General features: G+C 41.2%; 1 protein-coding gene across 2 annotated transcripts in view; it reads right to left on the bottom strand.

Annotated features, from left to right (window-relative positions):
• The window catches only part of MERTK (MER proto-oncogene, tyrosine kinase), a 226,077-nt gene that overhangs the window by 87,171 nt on the left and 111,414 nt on the right, over positions 1-27,492 (bottom strand). For both annotated transcript variants that reach the window (XM_033936512.1, XM_033936513.1), the window contains 2 exons: positions 5,280-5,430; positions 2,479-2,632 (listed from right to left, as the gene is read on the bottom strand). In XM_033936512.1, coding sequence (XP_033792403.1) covers positions 2,479-2,632; positions 5,280-5,430 — 305 coding nt within the window. The remainder of the gene's footprint in view (positions 1-2,478; positions 2,633-5,279; positions 5,431-27,492) is intronic.

Genomic DNA, 27,492 nt, shown 5'->3' with positions numbered 1-27,492 from the left:
ATTTTCTTCTCAAACCTAACACCACCTTCAAGCTCAGCTGTGTCTTTCTCCTCTGTCACTCAGCTTCTTAGTGCACACCTGTACGGTGTTCTACATGGCTCAGAGCAGCAGTGGAGGCCTGCTTTGCAGACATTACTGTACTCTCTTCTTCTTGATCCATGAAGGGGAAGAGGGAACATCCAGAGGTGCTAAGTCTGCTGCTTCTACCTCTTTTACATGGCAAGTACAGACTTCTGTGAAGTTGTAGAATTCTGTGGAAACTGCATTACATAGAAGTCTCCCAGAAGTAGGTGTTGTACTACTGCTCCTACCAATTGTCCCAAGCAGCATCTTCCTACTACCGTGTTTCCTCGAAAATAAGACAGTGTCTTATATTAATTTTGGGTCCAAAAAATGCACTAGGACTTATTTTGGGGAGTTGCCTTTTTTTTCATGTACAATGATCATCTCTTTCTCCCTTCCATTCCCCCTGCGCAGCAGAACATGCCAACCCTCCCACCGCGAGACTGACATACCTCTTTCCAAACAGCAGCGTCAGCAGCACTCTAAACAGGCTGCTTCGCGGCCTTCTCTAAGCTGCATCGCTGTTGAGGTATAGGTTTGTTCTTCCTAGTTTTATTCTTTGGTGGTTTTGTTCAGGTTTTTTGTTATGAGGTTCATGCTGAAATTGAGTAAGTAATGATCTGACCAGGGGACCATTGGATGTTACCAGTTAGAGTGGTGGGGGTGGATGCGAGTAAGCTGTCTATTATAATATTTTACCATGTATTGTGTTGACACTAATGAAACATACTATGCCATACTTTGATTGTAATTTGAATATTTTTACTGCTGTAATTATCTATTGCTTATGTTTGACTTACTGCTGTACACTGCCTTGAGTGTACTATATGCCTTCAAAAATTTGGTAAATAAATCCTAATAAATACAGTGTAGGACTCTACAAGGTGAATTTGATTTAAATCAAATTGATTTAAATCACTAGTTAGAAAGACTTGATTTAAATCATACCTGTGACATTATGAATGGATTAATGGAATTCATCTACTAAAAAATTTAAACACTGTATGATTAAAAACAAATCCTTATTTCATGATGAATAACTTAGGGCTCCTTTTACTAAGTTGCGATAGCGGTTTTAGCACAATGCCAGCATTGAGCTGACATTAGTTCTAGCCACGCAGTTCGGGTTTTGCGCGTGCTAAAATTCTGTGCGTGCTAAAAACGCTATCGCATCTTAGTAAAAGAAGCCCTTAGACTATAATGTATCTTAAATAGAAAACCATCTTTGGATATAATTTTTTCTCAAAAAAGCATTAAAAAAATCCAATTACAAAGCCACAAAAGCAGGCCAGCACGCTGAATGCTGTGTGCTGCTCAGGCACTCATAGAGCTCCCATAATCATTGGAGCAGTGTACAACAGTTAGCATGCTGACCGGCGCTAAAAACTGCTTTCACGGTTTTGTGAAAGGAGTGTGTGTGTGTGGTGGGGGGGTAAATTTTTAAATTTAAAAATCTGATTTTTTAATTTTTTTAAATAATCATTGATTTTGCTGGTACTCTGAATTACTTGTGTAAGTTGGAGACACACTGACCACGCTGCAAATGATAATAAAAAAAGTGTTTCTCCCCATCAAGAATTTAGAAAAACTCAGAATTTCACTAATAATAATTTTTATTTTATCTTTATTTTCTTGGTTATATATATATGAAAACTTTTAAAACTCAGGGTAAATAATACATCAATGCTTCATATGAATATGAAGAAATTCTGAGGGAACAAAGCAAATCCCAGATTTAAAGGAGACTTGTAACATGTCCCTGTTCTGCCCTACTCAAAGAAAATTCCTTTTTCTTCTCTGGTTAAATAGTTTATTTTGTCTCTGCTTAGCCTGGTAGAAGTCAGTAAAAATGTCTGCAAATATTCAAAAGGTGACAGATCCCATCATTAATTACCATATTGTTATCACAGCACTGAGGTTTCTGTGTCTCAAGCCAGGCTACACGATTGTAATTTCTCTGGTGCAGGGAAAAGAATCCTCATTCCTCATACAAATACTTTGCTATAATGAAAACCTCTAGGCCACAAAACAGATCTCTCCTGGCCCTTTGATTTTTGGATCTCAGGTCCATAGTACCATTTTTTTTTTTTTTTTTAATCTCTCATTGCCCATGCTCCTCTTAGACTTTGCCCATGTGTATGCCCCTTTGCAGTTATCTGCTAAGTAAAGCACTTATGTGCTCCATTACAGATTAGTGTGTAGTGCACTTATCCGTATAAGTGCCCAGTTATAGCATTGCCCTTAGTGGGCTCTTTGGGGAGAACAGGATAGAAAACAAATTAAATAAATAAATAAATAATGTTTTTGTTGGAGGTGGAACAGATAGAAGAATATCTAACAATTACAGGAACATATGCTTTAATATACATGCTAAAACACGAAGCCCACATAAACTAAACTGAATGTTTTACTTACCCGAACTTAGTTTCCAATATCCTCTTCCTGACAATCATGGATAAACACACAGTTAAAACAGCCAAAACTATTCCACAGATAACACCGAAGACAATGTAAAACGAGTCCAATTTTCCCGATACTGGCGTTGAAGATGGAGCAAATGCAACCCATCCTAAATGAAAACAGTTTAGCAAAGAGAGAAAAATAAATGTGATTGTACAATAGAATATATCAATTAGCTAATTGTGACACTTGTTACAGAAGTACATATTTTCCTGATAAAATGAACTGCAAACCACCAGTGGAAAGAAAAGATTACTAAGGGGCCAAAACAGAAAGCAACTGCAGGCTTAGCCACTGGTTACTGCAGATTGGAGGCACTGAACAATGCAGAGGACTTGTATGTGGATGTTAACTATCATGGAAGACACAGCTGTATTTAAAAGTAAGCTACCATATATACTCAAATATATGTTGATCTGAATATAAGTTGAGACCCCCCTTTTTCCCCCCAAAAGGAGGAAAAATGGTTGACTCAAATATTAAGTCGCCCGACTTATATTCAAGTGCCCTGCCCTGCCCTGTCAGGCTCTACACCCAGCCCCCTCCCTGCCAAGCTCTGCACCCTGCCCCCCTCCCGTGTCAGGCACTGCATACAGCTCCCTTCCTGTCAGGCATTGCACCCAGCCCCCTTCCTTCCCTCCCCTGTCAGACTCTGCACCCAGCATCCTTCCTTCCCTTGTCAGACTGTGCACCCTCCCTCCTAGGCTCTGTACCCTGCCCCCCTCCCTGCCCTAGCCTCATACCTCTACTGCCGATCGCCGGTGGAGGTGAAGCGGGCAGGAGCGAACTTTCTGAGTTCCTGCCCCGCTGCTAACCGGCTGGGAGCCAGTAAGGAAACCACTCAGCACCAAGCAGAAGCCAAATCGCGCACCTGCTTTTGCTGCTCAGCGGCCGAAGAAACTTGCGGCAGCGGGGCAGGAACTCAGAAAGTTCGCTCCTGCCTTCTGCACCTTCACCGGGGATCGGCAGTAGAGGTATGAAGCTAGGGCATGGAGGGGGCAGGGTGCAGAGCCTGACGGTGGCGGCCTTCAATAATTTTGGAAGGGGGTGTATTGTTGGCTCGAATATAAACCGGGACCGCCGGTTTTTTGGCCCAACAATCCCGGTTTATATTCGTGTATATACGGTAATTAGCTATTTTAGGTAATCTGTGCAATGCAGAGAGTAGACCACTCACTTCTGAAGCATGCACAACGTGGGAATTTTTTCACTAGGATCCAGGGTGGCATAGAAGGTTTTGTAGAGAGGATTTCTTGTCAATCTTTCAAATTTAACTACTGGTTTTGTCTTGTTTTGCAAGTGGAAGGAAATCCTTATCAAGTTTTAAAGGTAGATGAAAAATAATAAACATGTGCTCATGTTGGAACAAATCTGAAAGTGAAAGCACACATCGGCATGTGTTCTTCTGTGCCCAAATTTTATGTGTAAGCAATTATGGGCGCAGAAGAACAAGCACTGGTGTCTGCTGACACTTTCATTTTTTTGTTTGGACATGAGCACAAAAAGCCACACTTACCACAAAAGCTTGTGCACATCCATTTGGCAAACTCCTGCATCCACTGCAAATTTTCCATACATAAAACATGGTCTAAGTCACAAAAACCCACCTAAACTCACCAGATAAGCACTGCAAACACATAACACAGACCCCCACACACTACCCCAGTGACCACCAACCCCCCCCCCATAAAAATTTTGTTCACAACTTTAAATTTCAGCCTCCAGACCATCATTACCTGGCCGCCTGGCATAAGAAAGTCTAGTCCAGCCCAGAAGCAGCTTAAGTAGTCCCTGTAATCACTGCATTGATACTTAAACATGTGCACTCCTTTATACACCCCCAAAACCCTTTTTGACTGGAATATAAGTGGCTCCTGCAGCCATAAGGGCTATTGGGGTGGATTCTGGAGGTGATTTGGGGGGGCTCACCGTCACCTATAAGGGAGCTGTAGTGAGGAGAAGCCATGGCACCCTTTTTGTGAAGTTCACAACAGTACCCTGTAAGGTACCCCACTATTTAGGTGCCATGTCTGGGTGTTCAGTCCATCACTTTGCAGACCCCTCCCAAGTCCAATAGGACTTGTTCTAGGCGTTTTGGACTTGGACGGAAAGTTAGACGGAAATGTGGTATAAAGATGGACAATTTAGTGGCTTGGATGATCAGATCGGCAGGACGTATAATTAGACGATTTTCGAAAGTAAAAAAAAGTTGGACGTCTCTTTCGAAAATGTGTCTTAGGCTCTTTTTAACTTTGGACGACTTGCGAGATGGACGTAAACTGACTTAGACGTCCCTTTCGATTATGCCCCTCTGTGTATTTAGACATCCATACATGGTTCTACCACAAACCTTTCTGCACTGGCTCCTCCAAGAGAGGAAGAGCTAAGGAATAAATGTGAACTTTGAGAACAGCTGGATTAAAGGTTTATACTGACTAGGTAAACATACATTTGTGGACCCCAGCCTCCATTCATTTCTGTTCATCTTCTCTACCTGACAAAAGCCGCATTCATCTTTTCCCTGCCTTACTTGGGGATCCTTCTAGCCCAACGGCATTGACTTTCTATACTTATAGGATTCAACATAAAATTGTGATCTTATGCCTGCTTCACCTAGGCTTCAGTTTACACTCTCTATTTCACTTCATCCCTGAACTCCATTCCAAACCCTCTATATTATTTTAAAACCACTTCTTCTTGTGTCTAATGTATTTCTTTTACCAATAAAGTAATTTTGTTGTAAAATATCAGCTTACCATTTACTGGAATGAATATATGCACCGGTTCACTGTATAGCCCATGACCATATCTTGTATATGCTGCCACTATGACAGTGCATGTGGCGTTTGTGGCTCTGATTGGAATATTCACTGAACTCTCATTCACAATACTCTGCTCAAATAAGGTCTGTGGGAGACAGAAAGAAAAAAAAGGAACAAACTGACACATCAGTAAACAGAATCCACACAGGAAAACCAAAAACGTTTCCTATGTACTAGAGAATGACACGGTGGCGGTTTACCTGCGGCCACCGGGTTTAGCCGCGGGTAACCCGCCAAAACGGGGAACGAAAACTAGCAGTCGCTGCGGCAACTGTGAGGCATGAAGGATTGCGCGGTCCCCACAGCCCACACCCGCCTGCCCAATCGATCCTAGTGATTAGCCAGCTCTCTCCCTTCTCCTCACCTTAGTTTGTAGGTTTTCTTTTTCGGCGACTCGCACTCTATCAAAGAGCCGCGCACCCGCTGCTGCTCAGTTTCGATCTTCTGCTCTGACGCAACTGGAAACAGGAAGTTGCAGCAGAGCAGAAGACTGAACACTGAGCAGCCGCGTGTGCGCGGCTCTTTGGAAAAGCATGCAGGTCGCCGAAAAACAAAACCTACAAACTAAGGTGAGGAGAAGGGAGAGAGCTGGCTAATCACTAGGATCGATTGGGCAGGCGGGTGTGGGCTGCGGGGACCGTGCGATCGCCCGTGTTCCCGGCTCAAACTGGAAGGAGGGAGTGAAAGGGAAAAGGATTCTGGGCCAAGGGGATGAAGATGGAAAGAAAAACCCACAGCAGGAAAGAAAGGGAAGGACAGGCAGGTAAGCCAGATGCTAGAAGCAGGGGGGGGGGAGGAAGAAAGAGGGAAAAAGCTAGATGGGGTTGAAAAGAAGAGACACACTGGTATGGAAGAGGACGATAGGGGAAATCTGGACACAGGAAGATAACAGAAAGAGGGGAAATTATGTGCATGGGGCATAGGGATAGAGACATAAAGGGGACATGCCATTGGGATGGTATATAGACACAGGGGGGGCAATGGCAGATACATAGGGGAGATATTAGAAATGGGGAAAATAGGAGCACAGAAGCGAGATGGTTTGTGGGGATGGGACAGGGACCGAACTCGCAGGCTCCAGTGGCTTGCACAAATTACATTGTAACGTGCCATGAAAATAAGAGGGAGGAAGGTAGATAGATAGGCCACGCGAGAGGAGCTGAAGGGTGGTAGAAAGGAACAGATGGTAAAGGAGGGAGGGAAGGGTGGTGGTGGAAAGGAATAGGAAAGACATTGAAGGAGGGTGGAGAGGAACAGACCCTGAAGGGAAATGTGGAAGATAGAATGGGAAGAAGACAGATGCCAGACTATGGGGGAGCGGAGGGAAGAAGATGGGTGCTAGACCAATTGGGGGGGGGGGGTGAAGGGAGAGGCACAGTAACAGCAAATGGAAGACGCAGAGAGAAGACACACAGTGGATGGAAGGAATTGAATGAGAAGATGTGGAAAGCAGGAACCAGACAACAAAGGTAGAAAAAAAATTCTATTTATTTATTTTTTGCTTTAGGATAAAGTAGCATATTAGTTGTATTGATAAAAATTTATAAACAAAGCCCTGCCAACTGAACATCTCTTTCTCTAGTTCAGCAGCAGGAACTTTGATTTATAAGAAAGGAATAAGCTAAATATTACAGTACTAAGGCTTATATGGATGCAGCGGGGACGGTGACGGGGCAGTGAATGGGATGGCGGTGACGGTGACGAGGCGGTGAAGGGAACGGTGGTGATGGGGCGGTGCAGAGGATGGTGGGACGGGGACAGATTTTTTCCCCGTGTCATTCTCTACTACCCTGTTTCCCCGAATATATGACACTGTCTTATATTTTTAAAAACTCCAAAATATGCACAAGGTCTTATTTTCAGGGGAATGTCTTATTTTTCCATGAAGAAGAATACAGTACACATTTATTGCTGAAAAAAAGACATTTATTACCTGTATATGGTATAGGTCATCACAAACCAGAAAAGCTGTATCACAAACCAGAAAAAACTGTATCACAAACCAGAAAAACATTTAAGGCCCTGATTCTCCAAAAGTGCGTCCCGATTTTAGGCAGCTGTAGATGTCCTACAGCTGTCTAATCAGCCAATCGGGATGCACGTTTTAAAAAAAAAAATGCTCCCTAGGCAGGCCGCCCGGGAGAGGCGTCTTATACTAAACGCCGATTCTGTAACCGGCGTCTTTAGAGAATCGGGTTAAATTAGACGCGGCCGCTATACTTATGGCAGCAAGGGATCTCCCTGCTGCAATATGTATAGCGGCCGCGGTTGTTGCGGCCGCCTGTCCCATCACCGACAGGAGAATGCCTAACTCTTCCTGTCGGAACCCCGAGCCCCCTCCCCACCAAACTCGTAATCGCCGACAGGAGGATGCCCAACTCCTCCTGTCGGAACCCCGGAACCCCCTCCCCCCCCCAAACTCGTAATCGCCGACAGGAGGATGCCCAACTCCTCCTGTCGGAACCCCGGAACCCCCTCCCCCCCAAACTCGTAATCGCCGACAGGAGGATGCCCAACTCCTCCTGCCGGAAAGCCCAACGACCCCCCGCCCCAACTAATCTCCCTCCCCCAACTAACCTTTCAATGTTGGTTAGCTGGACGGGTCTTGCTGCCGTCCAGCCGACGGGTCTGCCTCGTGGAAATGAGACAGCACGCCCCTTCCCGGCCCATCCCCGCTAAATCTAAGGCCTGATTGGCCCAGGCTAGGCACCTTGGCCAATCAGGCCTTAGGATTAGTGGGGATGGGCGGACCCGCTATGCCTAAGGCCTGTTTGGTCCAGGCTTCTACAGCCTGGGCCAATCAGGCCTTAGATTTAGCGGGGATGGGCCGGGAAGGGGCGTGCCGTCTCATTTCCACGAGGCAGACACGTCGGCTGGACGGCAGCAAGACCCGTCCAGCTGACCAACATTGAAAGGTTAGTTGGGGGAGGGAGATTAGTTGGGGCGGGGGGTCGTTGGGCTTTCCGGCAGGAGGAGTTGGGCATCCTCCTGTTGGCGATTACGAGTTTGGGGGGGAGGGGGTTCCGGGGTTCCGACAGGAGGAGTTGGGCATCCTCCTGTCGGCGATTACGAGTTTGGGGGGGGAGGGGGGTCCGGGGTTCCGACAGGAGGAGTTGGGCATCCTCCTGTCGGCGATTACGAGTTTGGGGGGGAGGGGGGTCCGGGGTTCCGACAGGAGGAGTTGGGCATCCTCCTGTCGGTGATTACGAGTTTGGGGGGCAGGGGGCTCGGGGTTCCGACAGGAGGAGTTAGGCATTCTCCTGTCGGTGATGGGACAGGCGGCCACAACAACTGCGGCCGCTATACATATTGCAGCAGGGAGATCCCTTGCTGCCATAAGTATAGAGGCCGCGTCTAATTTAACCCGATTCTCTAAAGATGCCGGTTACAGAATCGGCGTTTAGTATAGGACGCCTCTCCCGGGCGGCCTGCCTGGGGAGCATTTTTTTTTTTTTTTTTTAAACGTGCATCCCGATTGGCTGATTAGACAGCTGTAGGACGTCTACAGCTGCCTAAAATCGGGACGCACTTTTGGAGAATCAGGGCCTCGGTGTACAGAGGCTGTTCCTGGGCTTGTTTTCCTGGAGAGCGGAAGCAGGAAGTTGTGTGACCACGCATACGGTACTGTACCAGTACTCTGGATCGCCAAGACATGCTTGCCAAATAGTGCCTTATTTTCGGGGGGGGGGGGGCCTTATATTTCCCAGGTGGGGAAAAAAAGGGGGGTGTCTTACTAAAGGAGGAGGTCCTATAATGGGGGAAACACGGTATGTACCGTTTTGGAATAGTTTAGCAAAATTTGAGATATTTTAAATATAGAATAGGTGACAAATGAACTAGGAGAACTAAAATTCAAATTCAGCATAGATTGGTCCCTTTTTCAATTCTATGAAATTACTTAACTCTAATATGTAAAATTAATTATTAATTTGCAGTTATTGATATAACTATGTGGGCGTGGCTTAACGCGAGCACAGGATGGAGGTGTGATCGAGACGCTCCTCTATATCTGGGCAAACTTTTAAAATTATAATTCTCTTATTGTTGATTTTGAGATGAAAAAACAAGTTTAAATTAAATTTAAAACCATTACAAATTAATATTGAGCTCCTCCGATAAAATTGAGATAGATACAGAGAGAGGAAAACTGAAAGAAAGATTGCCGGTTTTTCTCTCAGCGCTGGTTTGACGCGGCAGATAATTAACAAAAACAGAAATCTATCAACAGAAACAATCGGATAACAAAGCTGTTATAAAAGAGTGAAAAAAGAGGTACTGCAAAGAGTTGGATGAAGTCTGAGTGAGAAATTTAAGAGAAAAGGTCTGTCTCTCTTTTGCCGGTTTCTTAATGTCAGATGACAGTTGCTGTAGCGACGAAGTATTTTTAAAAAAAAAAAGCTCACAGCGTGAATTACACCAGCCTGCCTTGCCAGATCTAGAATTTATCAAGAAACAATTTCCTATGATCCTGAATGTAACAGATCAATACTGATCTCCTTCGCTGAAACGGAAAAGAAGCCTAAAAGGTGAAAAATCAAGAAGTAAAGGTGCCGTTTTTTTTTTTCTATCCTGAACAGTGCAGAGTAAAGGGTTGGGGACCGACGGAGTTTAAAACTGACGTTGAACTGCCTGACAACAAAGAGGAAGAGTGAAAATTTACTCTTTATTAACGATTTAGATGGAAAGATGGTGCCTGTCAGTCTTTAGAGTATGGCAATTTGAAAAAGCCCTTCTCTGCCGGTGTTGAAGCGAGGTCTTGTGTGACATCAAATCGGCAACGGTTTTTAAAATCCCCTTGTTGTTGATAATTTCAGAAAAAACAGAAATTGTCACCGACTGATAGAGATCTCCTCTGCTGAAATTGAAACGGATTCTGAGAGAGGTGAATCAAAAGTGAGTTTACAACGAAGAAAGTTGAAGAGGGATAGAGCTGTGGCAGTTTAAAACATTAAAAAATGTGAAGCCTGTTGTCAGTTAAATTCTTAAGCTGTGGTGATTTAAAATTGCCTTGTACAGCCAGTCGGAGCCCTGGGAGATTAAAATTGATCTCATTATAAGGCAAATGTCAGTTTAACCAACTAAAGCTGTGACAGTTTAAAATAGCTCTCTCCTGCCAGTATTGAGTCAGAATTCTGAGAGAGATCAATTTATCCTCTTCTTGAAGCAGTTTCTTGAGATACAAAATTAAGAATTCCTTTCTCATTGAAACAATAAAGCAGATAATTAATAAGAAATTATTGTTGAGAAAATTTCTGCTGCTTTAAATCAGAATGAAATTCTGAGAGAGAGGCTTGAAAAGAAGAGGAGAAGGAAATCTCTTTTGTTGAATATCATATTTGGACAGAGTGACTGATTTGCAATCTGCTCAGTGCTAGAACAACACAACAATGGTGATTTCTCTAAGTGATTGAACACCGAGACGCTGAAGACAAGGGAAAAAATATCAACTTACTAAATAAACTAAATACTGAATTGAAATTGTTTTCTCTGACAAAGCTGCGATTGGGCTTGTGTGAGAGGAGACAGAGGAAGAGATTAACGGAACTTTTGGGAAAAAAAAAAAAAAAAAAAAAGCTGAAGTGACAAGACATCGAGGCAGTTGAGAGATGCTGTGAGTGAACAGAAAACAGTTGCTTCAAGCTTGTCAAAACAAGGGAAGAGAATTAGATGAAGTGTTACTCTCCTCGGTCAGGGCTGCGATTGGGCTTGTGAGAGGAGAATTAAAGAAAGGATTACCAAACAATTTTTTTTTTTTTTTTTATTCAGCGCTGAAACAGGGTGTCATTAAAAAAGAGTGACTGTCAGAGGTAATGAAATAAATCTGTGGAAGAACCCGACAAGTCTGAGAAAAATTTAAGGAAGGAAATGCTGTTGGATTGAATATCCCCCTCTTTCATTGAAACAGTGAAAGGGCTTAAGGGAAAAGAACCATAAAAAAAAAAAAAAAAGATTATTTTTTTTTTCACATCAATAGAACTGAAAACAAAGGAAAAGGAAAAAAGGCAAAAAAGGAAAAGAAAATTTCTACTTTAAAAGATAGAACCAAATTTTAGAAGAAAAGGGATTAAAAACATAAGAATACCAAACCCAAAACTAAGAGACTAAATTTAAGAAATAAGAATAACCAAGAAAAAGAGAATAATAACATGGCAAGTACCAGACAAAACAAAAATGAGGCTGGTACATCTGCAAAAAGACAGAAACAAGACCAAATAACACCAAGCAAAATACCACTTCCTATCGAAGAATCAGACACATTAAGCAAAGCTGAAGTCATGGAAGAATTAAAACAAATCAAACAAATGCTGAAAGAAACTATTACTAATATGTCTGAAATGAAAGAAGAAATTTTAAATATACATAGACAAATGGAAGTTAACAACAAAAGAACAACTGAACTAGAATCAAAAATGGAAACTATAGAATGTGAATCAAAAAGATGTAAAAACGACAACCTGGAATTAAATAAATTAAAAGATCAACTGGAGGATTACGAGAATAGAGGAAGAAGAAAGAACATCAAACTCTTTGGAATACAAGAAAATTTAGAGGGAAAAAATACTATCCTTTTCCTTGAAAATTTAATTCCAAAAATTCTACAATTAGACTTGAAACAACCAATTGAAATTGAAAGGGCGCATAGAATCCCAATTAAAAATTTAGAAAATAAAAACAGACCAAGACCAATCATTTTCAAAATGTTGAGATACCAACAAGCACTAGAGATACTAAATGCCGCAAAAAAAGATAAAAACTTAAATTATAAAGGATCAAGATTATGGTTTTTACCAGACTTCGCCAAAAACACAGCAACTAAAAGGAAAAGACTACTAGACATGAGACCTCTACTCAAAGAAAAAGGATTTAAATATGGTCTATACTACCCGGCGAAAATGAGAGTGTCATCTGGAGACAAGTCATTATATTTTGAGGATCCCGAAAAACTAAAAGAGTTTCTCTCTAAACCAGAACCTATGATATATTAACATAATATACTAAGATGGTTTTGAAGACTTTATGAAAAAACAGAAAATATAACATATCGAAATATTTGAAGAAATGGAAGAAAACAATACAAAGAAAAGACAATAATAATTATATGAAAGAAAGAACAGAATATAGGAAAATTATTAAATAATACACTGCATATATGTTTAAAATAAATATATGTTGAAATCATAATACTAAGGAAATACAAATTAATATATTGTTAAATGGAAAATGATACATTAATAAAATGTTATGGAAAATGATTAAATAAATATAAAAGATCAATATAGATAGATAGAAGGGAAATTTGTTTAAACAATTGAATATTGATTGCCTGGAATGGGGAGACTGTTAGGATTACAATTCCAATGTGTATCCTTAAGCAGCCAATGTATTGGGTGGGAAAGGGAGGGATAAGTAGAATATTTATTAGAATAATTAAGGGAGATATATTAGGGTTAAATATGTGTGTCATGAAGAAAATTTTTTGGATATTAAATATGAAGGAGGAAAGGAAGAATAAGATAATGAAAAGTATTAAAATATATAATGTCTCTTAAAATATATTCTATTAATGTCAATGGCCTGAATCACGTAATTAAAAGGGAAAAAATACTAACATTTTTAAAAAAACAAAATGCAGATATTTACTGTCTGCAAGAGACCCATCTTAATATGAAGGAATCACAGAAATTATCAGGTGGATGGATAAAAGAATGTTTTTTTGCTCCAGCAGTGGGTAAAAAAGCAGGGGTTGCAATCCTTATAAATAAAAAATGTATGGCCAATATAAAAGTAAAAAATTCAGATCCACATGGAAGATGGATACATATCGATATAGGTATGGGAAATGATACCCTGACGTTATTTAATATATATGCCCCTAATTCGAATCAATCAGAATTTTTCAAAAAGCTACAAAATATGTTATTACCACTGGCTGCCTCTAATTTAGTGGTGGCTGGAGATTTTAATGCTGTAATGGATCCATTATTGGATAAAAAACCAGGTAAAAATATTAAATCTTTAGGTCTAGATAATTTAGTTCGATCATGTGATTTGAAAGATATATGGCGTATTCTTCATTTTAATGATCAGGAGTATTCATTTTGTTCACAGGTTCATAAATCATTTTCAAGAATAGATTATATTTTTGTTTCAACAAATAAAGTGCAACAAGTGATTAAAGCCTCCATTGATCCTATTATCATTTCGGATCATGCGGGAATATGGATAGAATTACAATTAGATCAATTAGAAAATAATAGACCTCTTTGGAGATTTGATAATGCATTGCTTGTGGATGACAAATTTTTGGAAAATTTTAAAACACAAATTAATGAATTTTTTCAAATAAATTTAGTGGAAGATACATCTATAGAGAATGTATGGGATGCATTTAAAGCAACTATGAGGGGTAATATCATATCATATTCAGCTTTTATTAGGAAACAAATTAAAAAACAACATATAGAATTAGAAAAAGAAATAAAAATATTAGAAGCTAAATTGATAAGCAAATGGGAATATGAAGTTTTGCAAGCTCTTTTGAAAGTAAAAGGTAAATATAATGAATTAACTTCAAAAATGATAAGAAAAGATTTGTTTTCCAAACAAACGGTGTATTATGGAAATTCTAATAAGGCGGGAAAATTATTAGCAAATTATCTTAAGGCAAAAAAAAGGAGAACTAATATTAATGGAATAAAAGATGATAATGGTATAATAACAAATCAAACAAATATAATATTAAAACAATTTTTAAATTTTTATAAGGATCTATATTCTTCCGAACCTTATTTGGAGAAACAAAAAGATGGAAAAAAATTTTTAGATTTAATAAATGGACCTAAGATTCCTGATCATATAAAACGAAGTTTAGAAGAACCTATATCATTAAAAGAATTAGAAACAGCATTGAGATCTCTTAGAGTTGGATCCGCTCCAGGTGGTGATGGTTACACAGTAGAATTTTATAAAACATTTCAAAATATCCTCTCCCCACATTTATTAAAATTATATCAGACACAACTGATAAAAGGTAATATAAAAGGTACTATGGCTGAATCAATAATAATTGTTTTGCCTAAGCCAAATAAAGATCCTACTTTGGTTTCAAACTACAGGCCTATATCTTTGATAAACGTTGATAATAAACTTTTGGCGAAAATTTTGGCTTTGAGATTAGCCAAAGCTCTCCCACATATTATAGATATGCATCAAACGGGTTTCGTTGCTAAAAGACATTCCTCCAATAACTCTAGACTATTATTTCACATGCTAAACTTGTCAAAAAAAATGGATGAACCGGCTTTTACAGTTTCATTAGATGCTGAGAAAGCATTTGATAGGGTAGAATGGAATTTTATGTATCAGGCTTTAGAATGGTTTGGTATAGGTTCTGGATTTATACAAATGGTAAAAACATTGTATAGCTTCCCGATTGCAAGATTAAATATTAACAATAAGATATCTGATGGTTTTCAATTGCAGAGGGGAGTTAGACAAGGTTGTCCTTTATCTCCTTTGTTATTTGATGTTGTATTAGAACCCTTATTGTTAGCAATACAGCAAACGAGGGAGATACAAGGAATTCCATATTCAGATATGGAATATAAAATTTCGGCTTATGCTGATGATATTTTGCTTTATTTGAGAAATCCAGAGTCTACCTTATCATCTTTATTGGAATTAATTGATAAGTTTGGCAAATTTTCAGGTTATAAAATTAATTGGAATAAATCTGAAATTATACCCTTGAATGTTTACTGTGTAAAAGGATTATTTGATATTTTTCCATTCATATGGAAAGAAGAAGGATTTAAATATCTAGGCATTCAAGTTAAAAAAACAATTGAAGATACTGTAAAAGAAAATGAAAAATATGTATTAAAAAAAGTAACGGAGTTATGTGAACAATGGAACCCATTACATATATCTTGGTGGGGCAGAGTTCAAACTATTAAAATGATGATGTTGCCTGTGGTTTGCTACCAAATGAGTATGATACCTATTTATTTTCAGGGGTCCTTTTATAAGAAGCTTAATAGAATTTTAACAAAATTTCTTTGGCTTGGTAAAACACCTAGAATAGCTTTAGTAACCTTACAAAAATCAATTAAGGAGGGAGGGGTAAATTTTCCAAATTTCTATAGGTACCATCAAGCCTATATTCTACGTCAGGGTATGTATTGGATCCTCCCAGAACTTATAGATAATGCACCAGATTGGTTATATTTGGAATGGCGCCTTATGTTTCCCCTAAATTTAGTTCATTTACCAAGTATTAATATACCTAAAAGATACAGAGAAAATAAAATAATAATGGATACTTGGAAAACATTGAGATTTATTGATAAATTAACACCCATCCCAATATATAAATCAACTAATCAATCCATATGGATAAACTCCAAGATCAAAGTAGGCGGAGCCCAAATCCTTTGGAAGAACTGGATTATTGCAGGAATTAGATCTCTAGATGATATTATTTCAGAAGGTAAACTGCTGGATTTTTCACAATTGCAACATAGATTTGGTCTTAATAAAACACAAAGTTTTAAATGGTTGCAATTGAAGCAGGCCATTCAGGTTGGGTTCCCTGAATGGAAATCATTAAACAATCAATATAGTTTAAAGTTCTTATGCTTTAAAGCAGACTTCCTGGGACATCAAGCCGCATTGTGGTATAAATTAATATCTGGATATTTGAATAAAAAACCAAAAAATGGTCTAAGAGACATTTGGAGCATTGAGATTGGACATCAAATTAATGCATCTCAATGGCCACTGATTTGGTCTTGGAGAATGGGATGTACAGTGTCAGCATCTATGAGACAAACATGGTTCTTTTTATTACATAGAGCTTTTTGGACCCCTACTCGTTTACAAAAACTAGACAGTTCTAAGTCTAATAGATGCTGGCACTGTAATCTAAAACCAGGGACATTAGATCATTTATTATACTACTGTCCTTATATTAAAATATTTTGGAATTCAATTTGGCCACAAATTAATAAATTAATGGAAAATCATATTGCAATATCATATGATACAATTTTATTTGGAACAATGATGAGAAAAAAAAGTCAAATTTCACCAGAAAATAATAAACTTTTATTAATTATGACAGGGGTTGCCATTCAACATATAACTAACAATTGGAAAAATTACAACAACCTAAACTACACATTTTGGTGGAATACAATATGCCATGTTTTTAAAATGGAAAGAACAATATCAATACAAAAGGGGACATATAATAAATTTATAAAAATATAGGGGCCATTGACAAAATACTGTAATGATTAAATAATAGAATACTTTTTCTTCCTTTCTTCTTTTAGAGAGTTTCTTATGACACACATATAGGGGGGGTAAGGAAAACAATTTATATATAATATATTATAATATATGATACAAAATGTAACAAATGATTAAGGGATAATAGAAGGGTGGGGGGAGGGAAAATGAATAAAATTTATCCAGAATATATTGTTTTAGATATAAATATGTTATTGATTAATTATCAATTGTATTCTAATATGTTATATACTTTTATAAAATTTGAAAATATTATATTAAAGTGGTGAAGGGGTGGGGGGAGGGTGAAGGGGAAAATCAAATTCAGACATACATTGTGTTAGATATAAAAGTGATACCATGCATGTATCAAATGTATTTTATTATTCTGTACACTTTTTATGAAATTTGAAAATAAAAATATAATGGAAAAAAAAAAAAAAAAGATATAACTATGTACTGATATTCTGAGCTGAGTTGATACTGTATCACAATAGGGAAATGGGGACGAGGTTCTTGAGCTGGGGGAAGTTTATACATAAATATCTTATATTTTTTCTCTCTCTAAAATAATGATGCTGATATGTCAGATGAATTGCATGGTTTTGTTTTGTTTTTATTCTTTAGAATGGGTTTGCTACTATCAATTCAAAGTATTGAAACAAAAATAAAAAAAAGAAAGTTGACACTAGCTTGAATTATATAATACAGATAGATATACAATAAATTTAACACACAAACTGTGGGGGCAGAACAGTGATAATACTTGTTGTTAGCATGCAACATAATGAAAGGTTAGTTGTTATTCTGTGCTCCAAACAAAGATTCTTTGCAGTCTTCCGCCACGTGAACGGCTGGCAAGAAATCATCTATTTATAGTGGGCTAGATGCCCACACGAGGAGCAGGAATCTTTGAAAGACAGAATTGCGGTAATGTGACACTGAGTCAGCAGCTAATCAGCAGGCACTGTGGGTTTGAGAACTTCAGAACTGACATTTCAGCAAATATCAGCACAAAGGTGCCAGATCACAAAAACAAAGACAAAAAGGGTATTATTAATACTCTAGACCAGTGTTCTTCAACCTTTTTACACCCGTGGACCGGCAGAAATAAAAGAATTATTTTGTGGACTGGCAAACTACTAGGACTAAAATTAAAAAACCCCGTTTACGCCCCATCTCTGCGAGCTCGATCCCCACAAACCATCTGATCCCATCTGCACAAGCCGCAATTATATATTGAACGTATTTTATTAAAGTATAAAAAGAAACAATATTCTGAACAATTGTGATTTTATAAATACAAATATACAGAGCACGGACCAGCAAAACCCCTGTCTCCCCTCTCCTTCACATATATCCCCTCTACTATCAAGAAAACTGAACAAGCCAAGTTATTATAGAATGCTACATAGAAATATCATACTAACAGAATACTGCAGTCCCCAGTTATGTCTCTAGCAGGATATATATTTCAAATGTGATATATTCTAATGACAAAATAGAAATAAAATTATTTTTTTCTACCTTTTGTTGTCTCTGGTTTCTGCTTTCATCTTCTTTTCACTCTTTTCCTTCCAGCATCTGCCCGTTCCATCCAATGTCTGCCCTCTCCCCCTTCCATATGTATCTGACTTCTTTCTATGCCCCTCTTCCCTGTCCATCCAGCCTGTTCCTCCTCTCTCCTTTTTACATCATTCATTCCAGCTTCACTGCCTTCTTCATTTTTATCTCTCCTACATTAGATCTAGCATCTTTATCCCTCTCTCATTTTCTCTGCTGACCCTCTTTCCAGCATCAATGTCTCTCTACTTTCTCATTCCTCTCTCTCCCCTTTCCCTCATCTGATCTCTCCATTCCACCCTGACCCCCTTCCCCTCCTGTAATCTCCCTGCCAGCTGTTTCCTTCCTTTTTTCTTTCTCCCTTCCCTCCTTCCTTTTTTTCCTTATCCCTCTATCCAACATTAACTCTCTTCCCATCCCTTTCCCTCCTCCCCTCCCAGCAGCATCTCTCCTTCTTCTCCCTTCCCTCCTTCCTCTATCCAACATTAACTCTCTTCCCATCCCTTTCCCTCCTCCCCTTCCAGCAGCATCTCTCCTTCTTCTCCCTTCCCTCCTCCCTCTATCCAACATTAACTCTCTTCTCTTCTCTTCCCATCCCTTTCCCTCCTCCCCTCCCAGCAGCATCTCTCCTTCTAACTCTCACCAAGTCCAGTAACAGCTCTCCCTTTATCCAGCAGCTTCCCTGCCTCCTACAGTGGCTTCCTCCCCTTCCAGCAGCTCTCAGTACTTGCCTGCAGGAAGTTGCCGGTAAATCACTGCCCTGGCAAGTAGGAGAGCTGGTGGGAGGGGAGACAGCCACTGTGAAGGCTCCCCAGGATCTTGCTCGCACACGCTGACCATCTCCCTCTACCTGCACCTGAATCTGCAGCTCTCTCCGCGGCCCTCTTCAGCAACTCGGCAAGGGCGGCGATCAAGGCAGGCTGCCGACGTCAGGACCTTCACTCTCTGAGTTCCGCCTATTTTGTTTCAACTTCCTGTTTCCGAACAGGCGAGACTCAGAGAGGGAAGGCCCCGATGTCGGCAGCCTATCTTAATCACCTGAGGCTGGGAGGAACATTAATGAGCAGGAACCGCAGTCGGCAGGAAATTTAACTGCCGACTTGATCTCGCCGGCCCTGTGTGGACCGGAAGAAATTTTCTGCGGACCGACACCGGTCAGCGGAACGGCGGTTGAAGAACTGTGCTCTAGACAACTATGGGGCACTTTCAGTGGAATATGTACCGTATTTGCCGGCGTATAAGACGACTGGGCGTATAAGACGACCCCCCAACTTTTAGTTAAAATATAGAGTTTTGTTATATACTCGCCGTATAAGACTACCCCTTCTTCCGCACACCTTCTCTACCGCCCCGGGTGCAGCACAGCCGGCCAGGTCCCCTTACTTTTGTGGCACTTCCCCGACCGACCGACAACAGCATTAGAGAGCTGCACGGGGACGCCCCTAGGGTCGCAGGGATCCCGTGGGGACGCCCCCTAGGGTCGCGGGGATCCCATGGGGACGCCTCCGAGGGTCGCGGGGATCCCATGGGGCTGGATGCTCAGTCTTCTGGATGTACGCGGCTCTTCTTCTCCCTACCTTCTCTGCTTGCAGCACAGAGCCGAACGGAAGTCTTCCCGACGTCAGCGCTGACGTCGGAGGGGAGGGAGGGCTTAAACAAAGTTTAAACAAAGCCCTCCCTCCCTCCGACGTCAGCGCTGACGTTGGGAAGACTTCCGTTCGGCTCTGTGCTGCAGGCAGGGCAGATAAGGAGAAGGAGAGTAGCCTCGCGGTACCAAGAGAGAGGGGCGGCCGCCCCGCCCCGGTTGCAGCACAGCCGGCCAGGTTCCCTTACTTTTGTGGCACTTCCCCGACCGACCGATAACAGCCCGGGTCCGACAATCCTCCCTGCCCTGTAGCCGCGAATCTAAATTACCTTCTTACAGCAGCTGTAAGAAGGTAATTTAGATTCGCGGTTAAGGGCAGGGAGGTTTGTCGGACCCGGGCTGTTATCGGTCGGTCGGGGAAGTGCCACAAAAGTAAGGGAACCTGGCCGGCTGTGCATGCAACAAGGGCATGTAAACAGTACCCGGCGTATAAGACGACCCCTGACTTTGGGGAGGATTTTAAGGTACTAAAAAGTCGTCTTATACGCCAGCAAATACGGTATTTTGAAAAAAATAACCTGCTATAGTTTTAGATACAGAGAAGGACACAGAGATGACTCAGTTTCATCCTTCAAGCAACAGTACTTCCTAGACTCATAGAGGGGCATAATCGAATGTGTATCTAAGTCTGAAGTTGGACGTTTTGTGCAAGACATCCATAACCCCAGTAGAAAAAATGTCCATTTTCAAAGCTGCCAAACGTCTTTTATTTTTTAAAAAGAGCTAGGTATAAGTTTTGGTCCTTTGGATATCTACCTTTTTTGCCCATTTTCAAAAATAAAAACATCCACATGAAACACACATAAAAGCAAGTTTTGTAGACATACCCACCAACTACCTTGTCTGATCGCGGCAGAGGAATCCCCATCAGCTGAACCAGTTTCGGGGATTCCTGGCAGTTCAGATGATGGGGATTCTCCCTGCCAGGATCAACTGAGTCGCAGAGCCCTACGCCTCTCCCCCTGACATCTCCAGACATCCTCCTGACATCTGCAACATCCCCATGACATCTGCAACATCCTCCTGACATTCCAGACTGCCCCCGACATCCCCGTCCCCCTCCACATCCCCCCCAACATTCCTGGGCCTCCTTCCCACAGCCCCGGACCGTACCTTCAGATGAGAAAACAGCAGGAGGGAAGCCCACTCCCTCCTGCCTACAGGGCAACGTGCTGCAAATGCAGTGGGAGGGGCCGAAAACCCTAATTGGCTCAAAATCGTTGTTGCACATCCAGAAATTTGGTTTTGATTATCAGCACTTGGACATCCCTGCTATTAAGACATCCAAGTGCTTACTTAGGCTGGTTTTTGGACATTTTAAAGTTTTGATTATGAGCCCCATATCCCCTCATTCAATAATCTGGCATCTATATTTTGCACCAAATGCACACGTAAGTTATAGAATACTTGCACTTGTTATGTGCAGGACCATTACATTTACATGTGCAAGAGCTAGTTGGGTGCTAAGTGGTATTCTATAACTACAGTGCTCAACTCGCTTAGTGCGTAAATGCAAGGTGGCCTGAGCATGTCCATAATTTACATTCTGGCTGTAGAGTAGAAGTGCTGTTGTTGCTCTGTAATAAAACTGCAATTCAAGGGCCTTTGGATTAATTTTAGTTTGCAAGGGAAGATTTAATATTATCCCCTACAGACTCCTGACAAAAGCGGTTTGCTGAAATACAGCTCGTGTCAGGTCCATCAATAAAAGGAAGACTGAGTGCCTCCAGCTTGAAGGCCCTTGGTGCTGTTTATTTCTGCAAAATTTACATGCATAATGTACAGAATGCCATAAATTACATGCTGGAGTTCTGCATTTACGCACATCCACTTATACCTCCTACTGATTGCCTAAAAGCAGGGTGCCTAGATGCCATTACGGAATTACCCAAGGTTGCCCAAATTTGGGTGCCCATAACTGGGTACCGATCCTGGGTCAGTGCCCAAAATAATTAGTTGATGGGCTCCAATGATTTAATTATTGGAGCTAACAAGCACTTAATTTGCATTACTTATTATTTGGTGCCAATCTGGCTACATGCTATTCTATAACAATGGGTACTTAAATTGGATCGTTTGCTACTCAAAAGGGTGTGTGGCCACGGGAACGGCATGGGCAGGTCAGAGGCATTCACAAAAGATGTATGCAGTGTTACAGAATAATGGCGATTGGGACCCAGTGTGCACGCCAGGATTCATACCAGGTTTCAGCTGCTGTAATTCTCATGCCCAAAGCTGAGTGCTGAATTCAGCACCCAAAGCTGGGCACCAAATTTGGCACACGATGCTATTCTATAAAGAGTGCTCATCTCGAAGCTCCCTTTACAGAATAGTGTTGAGCGCTGATTTTATCAGCGCTGAATTTTTAGCACCATTTATAGAATCTTGACCTTACCACGTAGCACACTGCATCTTTGTGCCATATTTGTCACGCCCAGCTATAAAATTGCTCTCACAACTAGGGAAGGTGCAGGAGTGACTAAATGAATGGTAACAGAAGGCAGAGGTCACGGAGATTTTGTAAGGGGATAATATCAACAGACATTAGTTTCTAGTGAAATCCCTTCCTATAGAATTCATACATACCACACAACAAGAAAATTGTCTTATTTGTACATATAGGCAAATATAAAGTTGTATGGCAATACCCTCCCCCCCCTCAAAGAAAGCACAGTTACTTACCCTAACAGGTGTTATCCAGGGACAGCAGGCAGATATTTTCACTGATGGGTGACGGCATCGACAGAGCCCTGGTACGGACACTTTAGAGTGAACTGCACTCTAAGAACTTAGAAAGTTCTGGCTAGCCCGCACCGCGCATGCGCGAGTGCCTTTCTGCCCGACGTAGGCGTGCGGTCCCTCAGTTAAGATAAGCCAGCTAAGAAGCCAACCCGGGGAGGTGGATGGGTTGCGAGAATATCTGCCTGCTGTTCCTGGATAACACCTGTTACGGTAAGTAACTTTGCTTTATTTCAGGACAAGCAGGCAGCATATTCTCACTGATGGGTGACCTCCAAGCTAATAGAGATGGGATGGTGGGAGTGTTGGCCAAAGAAAATATAATCTAAAATACAAAATGGCCGAAGTGCCCATCCCGTCTAGAGAAAAAAATCCAGACAATAGTGAGAAGTGAAGGTATGAACTGAGGACCAAGTGTACAGAGTTCCTCAAAGATGTAGTTAAAAGGAAAAACAACAAAAGCTGCCAGAACTCGAACTCAGGGGACTGGAACACGATATCCCTGTGCCAGTCCAGTCTGAGTATAGCAGAACGAAAGGCAGGCAATCAGCCAGGTGAAAATCGTTCATATGAATATAGGATACCCAAACTGGGTTGAATCAAAAGAAATGAAAAGTTTGGGAGAAAATCGCTGTGGCTTTGACCGATGAATTAAGGAGGACAAAAAAAACCGCTTACATTCCAAAGTATACAAAGCAAGAGCTCCCGTAGGAAAATGAGGTGCAGAAAAAAACACAGCCAGAAGAACTGACTGAGTGAGATGAAAATTGTAGAAGAGACTTTGGACATGTACACAGAACCACCTTGTTATGATGAAAAACTGTTAAGGATGAATCTGCTAGTAATACAAGAAACTCACCGACTCTCCTAGCAGATGTGAGAGACATAAGGAAAAACCACTTTCCAGGCAAGAAACTCAAGTTGAGCTGATGCCATTGTTACAAATGGTAGCATCAACAAACGGGAAAGAACTACAGGAAGAGTCCAGACGACAGAAGGAGACTATAGAGATGGTTTCACAGGGAAAAATAAATTCCATCAATAAACCTGGAAACCCATTAGAAAAGGCGATAGCCCAAATGACAATAGAAAGTATGAGGTGTGATTATACACCGTAAAAAAAACACCCTAGCATGAATCTAGAAACCAGAAGATAAACAGAAAAAGGTTGACCCTTGCCTGACAAAGAAGTCTGAGAGATAGAGACTCGAGACTAGAATCAAACAAAAGAAAAAATAAGCCAAGATCAATACCACCAGCTAGGAAGGTGGAACAGGCAGATAAAAAAAGACATCAGGAAAAAAACCGAAACCACTTTTGATAATAACAAGGTTGAGTGGCTGGTGTCCTGGAGACATCCAGAAATCAACAAACGGGCTGAGAAAAATGTAAATGAAAGTGACGCAGCCCGAGGAAAAACCAATGGAGATTAGAATAAATCAAAGATTCCTGAGTCGGAGTGAATCGAGTAGGAAAATTAGAAGAAGAAAGGGCTCCCTAAAATTGAGTTGAAGAAGAAGGAAGAACCCATGTTTCCTGGGCCACCATGAAGTAAAGAGAAGCATGGTGGTACATCTCTCTTGAGCTTGAATAAAATGCTCAACAGGAGAAGAAGTGGAGGGAATGCATATAGAAATATGCCCGACCAATCCAGGAGAAAAAGATCTGTTGCCAGACGTAGAAGGGAGAAAAGTCTGGAGTAAAAATCTGGGGCAACTGGTGATTGTGAGGAGTCGCCAACAAATCCACTTATAGAATGACCCCTGGAGAAAAAAAGGACTGGAGAGTTGTAAATTGGAAAGTCTATGCGGGAGATTAAAGAATCCTGCTGAAATTGTGCGCTAGGAAATTCAGCTCCCCATGAATAGCAGCAAGAGCAGAGAACAAGTTGCCTCTCAAGTCCATAAAAATAGGGCCTCCTGACATAACAGGAGAGAGCCCTAGCCTCCTTGCTCAATTATATGTAGTATACAACCACTGGATTGACCATGCAAGGGAGGAGGACTTGAAGACAGATGATGAAAAAACCATGAGGGCCTAAAAACATCACTAGAAAAATTAGGAAATGGATGGAAAGTTCCATTCCCTGGCAGTCGAAAGAGCCTAAGGCTGCAGATTGCCCATGTGAACCCCCCATGCAGAAAAAGATGCAACAGGCATGATGACCATGCAATGAGGGGACAAATAAAAAAGAGAATTTCCGGATAGAGTAGAGGAGATCAGCCCTAACTGGAGAAACTGCAGAGGGAAGATATACATGCTTTGAGAAACGAGCCCTCACCTGATACCACTGAAAAACAAAAGACCACTGAGGAGTACAAAAACATAGTGCGACCCGTGGCATAACAGAAACAGGAGAAGTCCTGTTGCTCAAAAGAACCATCATGTCTCTGGTAGGAAAGGATTGAAAAAAAGAAACAACTGCTGACCCAGATGGATGAGAGTGAAAGCAATCTTAAAGAAGAAACACTCACACAAGAGTGGTGTCAAGGAGTACCCCAATGAAACACAGACATGAATTTGGGTATATAAACTCAAAAGCTAAAGAAAATGAGATAGTTTGAGAAGGTGTTTGAACCATTTCCCAAGAAAAAACAGCCTGGGAAAAAACCAGAGGTATAAAAAAGGAAAAAAGTAGAAGGCCCTGTAATCAAATAGATGTGGCCAGCACAATCAGACAGTTCCTGAAGAATCTGGGAGCAAATACCAATTGAAAGGAAAAAACCTATACTGGTAAGGAGAATGGCTGAGTAAAACTGAAAGCATAGCCCAAAAGCCTTATGAATGGGAGCATGTGGTGGCTGCCTTGAAAACCAGGAAGCAGAGCCATGAGGTCTGAATAAGGCGAAAACTAGTCCTGAAGAACTTCTGGACTAGAAAAAAGAGATCTGAGATTCAGAAAAAACACAGTCTTCCAGTGTACTTGAAAATCAATAGAGAGAAGAGATGAGAATCCCTAACTCCACTAATCAAAGAGAACCTTCAAGGAGAATCAACAGGAGAAACAAGGAAGGACTGTACAAGATCTCACGGAGACTCTCTTAGAGAAACAGACTCTGAGAGCAGGGTGAAAACATTAAATGTATAAAATCTGCCATATGAAGAAAACTCAGAGAGCTAAGGCTTTTAGTAGTACATGAAGAACTGAAAAAACAGCCTCCGTGAAAGTGAAGACTGCTACTCAGATAGGACCAGAGAACCTCACCTGGTCCTTTGTGTGGAGGAAATATGTCCCAGCACGTTCCTGTGAACACCAAAATATTTTCCCCAAATCAGACATATGCATTAACCTGTATTGGTGAGTGATGATAAAAACAGATACTCAATTGCAGACCAGATCTGTAACAACCAGATCTGCAAGAACAGGTACTGAAAACAGAGACTGTACGTGTAAGCAGAGAAACTGAAAAGCGGCTACATGGAATGTATAAACAAATGTATGCCAAGGAAAATCATTCAGGCAGTATAGGAATCTAATAAGCCCATATGGCTAACTGGTCCCTAGCCTTGTCCACTCTGCCCACACTCGCGAGTAGAATTAACTCCATCAGGAGGGAAACAATGACACATGCTGACTGTTTTGAAAGCGTGTAAAAAGTTCCTGTAGATATAATGGAAGCAAACAAACCTTGAGTAGATAACTACAAATCAAGGAAAAGAAATCCTTAGGGAAGGAAATGACTGTACAGAGTCAACTTCCAAAGGAATGCTTTTACAGACAGTTCCCTAAGGGATCTGTAAAAACCTTATGTTCTTTTATGTTTTTTGAACCCCACAGAAGGGAAAAAAAGAACATGTGTTGAAGAAACACCCACAGGTTCAGAGAGATATGGGGTGTAGTTCCCAAAGACACCCTATCCTCTCAGAAAGTCAGAAAGATAGTCAGGAAGTCGATGTCGAAGGCTGAATACAGCTTAATGACTGCAAAGCCTTCCCGGACCCATACCGGAACAACACCAACACCGGCAACTGTAACGACAACTGGCATTGCGTTATAGGATTCGTCAAAATTAGAGGAGACTCCTGTGAAAATGCTACCGGTATGAAAAACTCAACCGGGTCAGCACCAGAATTGACGGTATCAACATGGCTGACGACCCGAACAACTGGAAACACAGTTGAACATGTCAATGTCAACAAAGGAGCTCTGACATATTGACATGGGTGTCGATATGGATGTTGACATGGATCATAGATGTCGATATCGACACGGGCGTCGGCACCGATCATAGATGTTGACATCGACACAGGCCGACAGGTACAGTGAAACATGCCGATGCCAACAGAAGTCGTAGGCATGAAAGAAACATTGCTGAAAAGAAAGCACCAGTACCAATGGATGCAGCGCCAGTACCATCGTGCTACACTCCAGAGATGACAATGCCGGTATCAAGGCACACATCAATAAAGGAGCAGGAAGGAAAATGACACCAGTACCCTTGGCCCATGACCAGTACCATTGGTGTCGCTCCGGAGTAGAAAGAAAAGAACACCGGTACCCTTGGCCCATGACCGGTACCATCGGTGTTGCTCCACGCTTCCAAGATGAGCATGCCCGTATCAAGGCAGTCATCAACATCAAAGCGGAGCCAGAGATGGGGCTGAAAAGAGGTTGGCAGGACTTGACTCACTGCTACAATGACCAAGGTCGGCAGGATTAGACTCACTGCTACAATGACCTGAAGCCCAAGAAAGAAAGGAGCACCAACTTACCAAGAGTAGGATCGGGCCTGTCAAAGTCGGAGCGGACTGAAGGAGCGGTGCCGGAAGTACGCTGGGCACCTGATCACTGATGTCGGCTGGTGCCGGATTATTGGTGGTGCCAACGGAAAACTGCTTCTGAAGAATCCACATGAAAATGAGCTGAAGAGGAAAAAAGCAAGGGAAGAAAAAAAAAAAAAATCGGCA

This window comes from Geotrypetes seraphini, chromosome 3 (assembly GCF_902459505.1).
Source record: "Geotrypetes seraphini chromosome 3, aGeoSer1.1, whole genome shotgun sequence".
NCBI classification, from domain to species: Eukaryota; Metazoa; Chordata; class Amphibia; order Gymnophiona; family Dermophiidae; genus Geotrypetes; species Geotrypetes seraphini.
The sequence above is the reverse complement of the archived record's forward strand: the minus strand, read 5'-3'. Positions and strand labels throughout refer to the sequence as shown.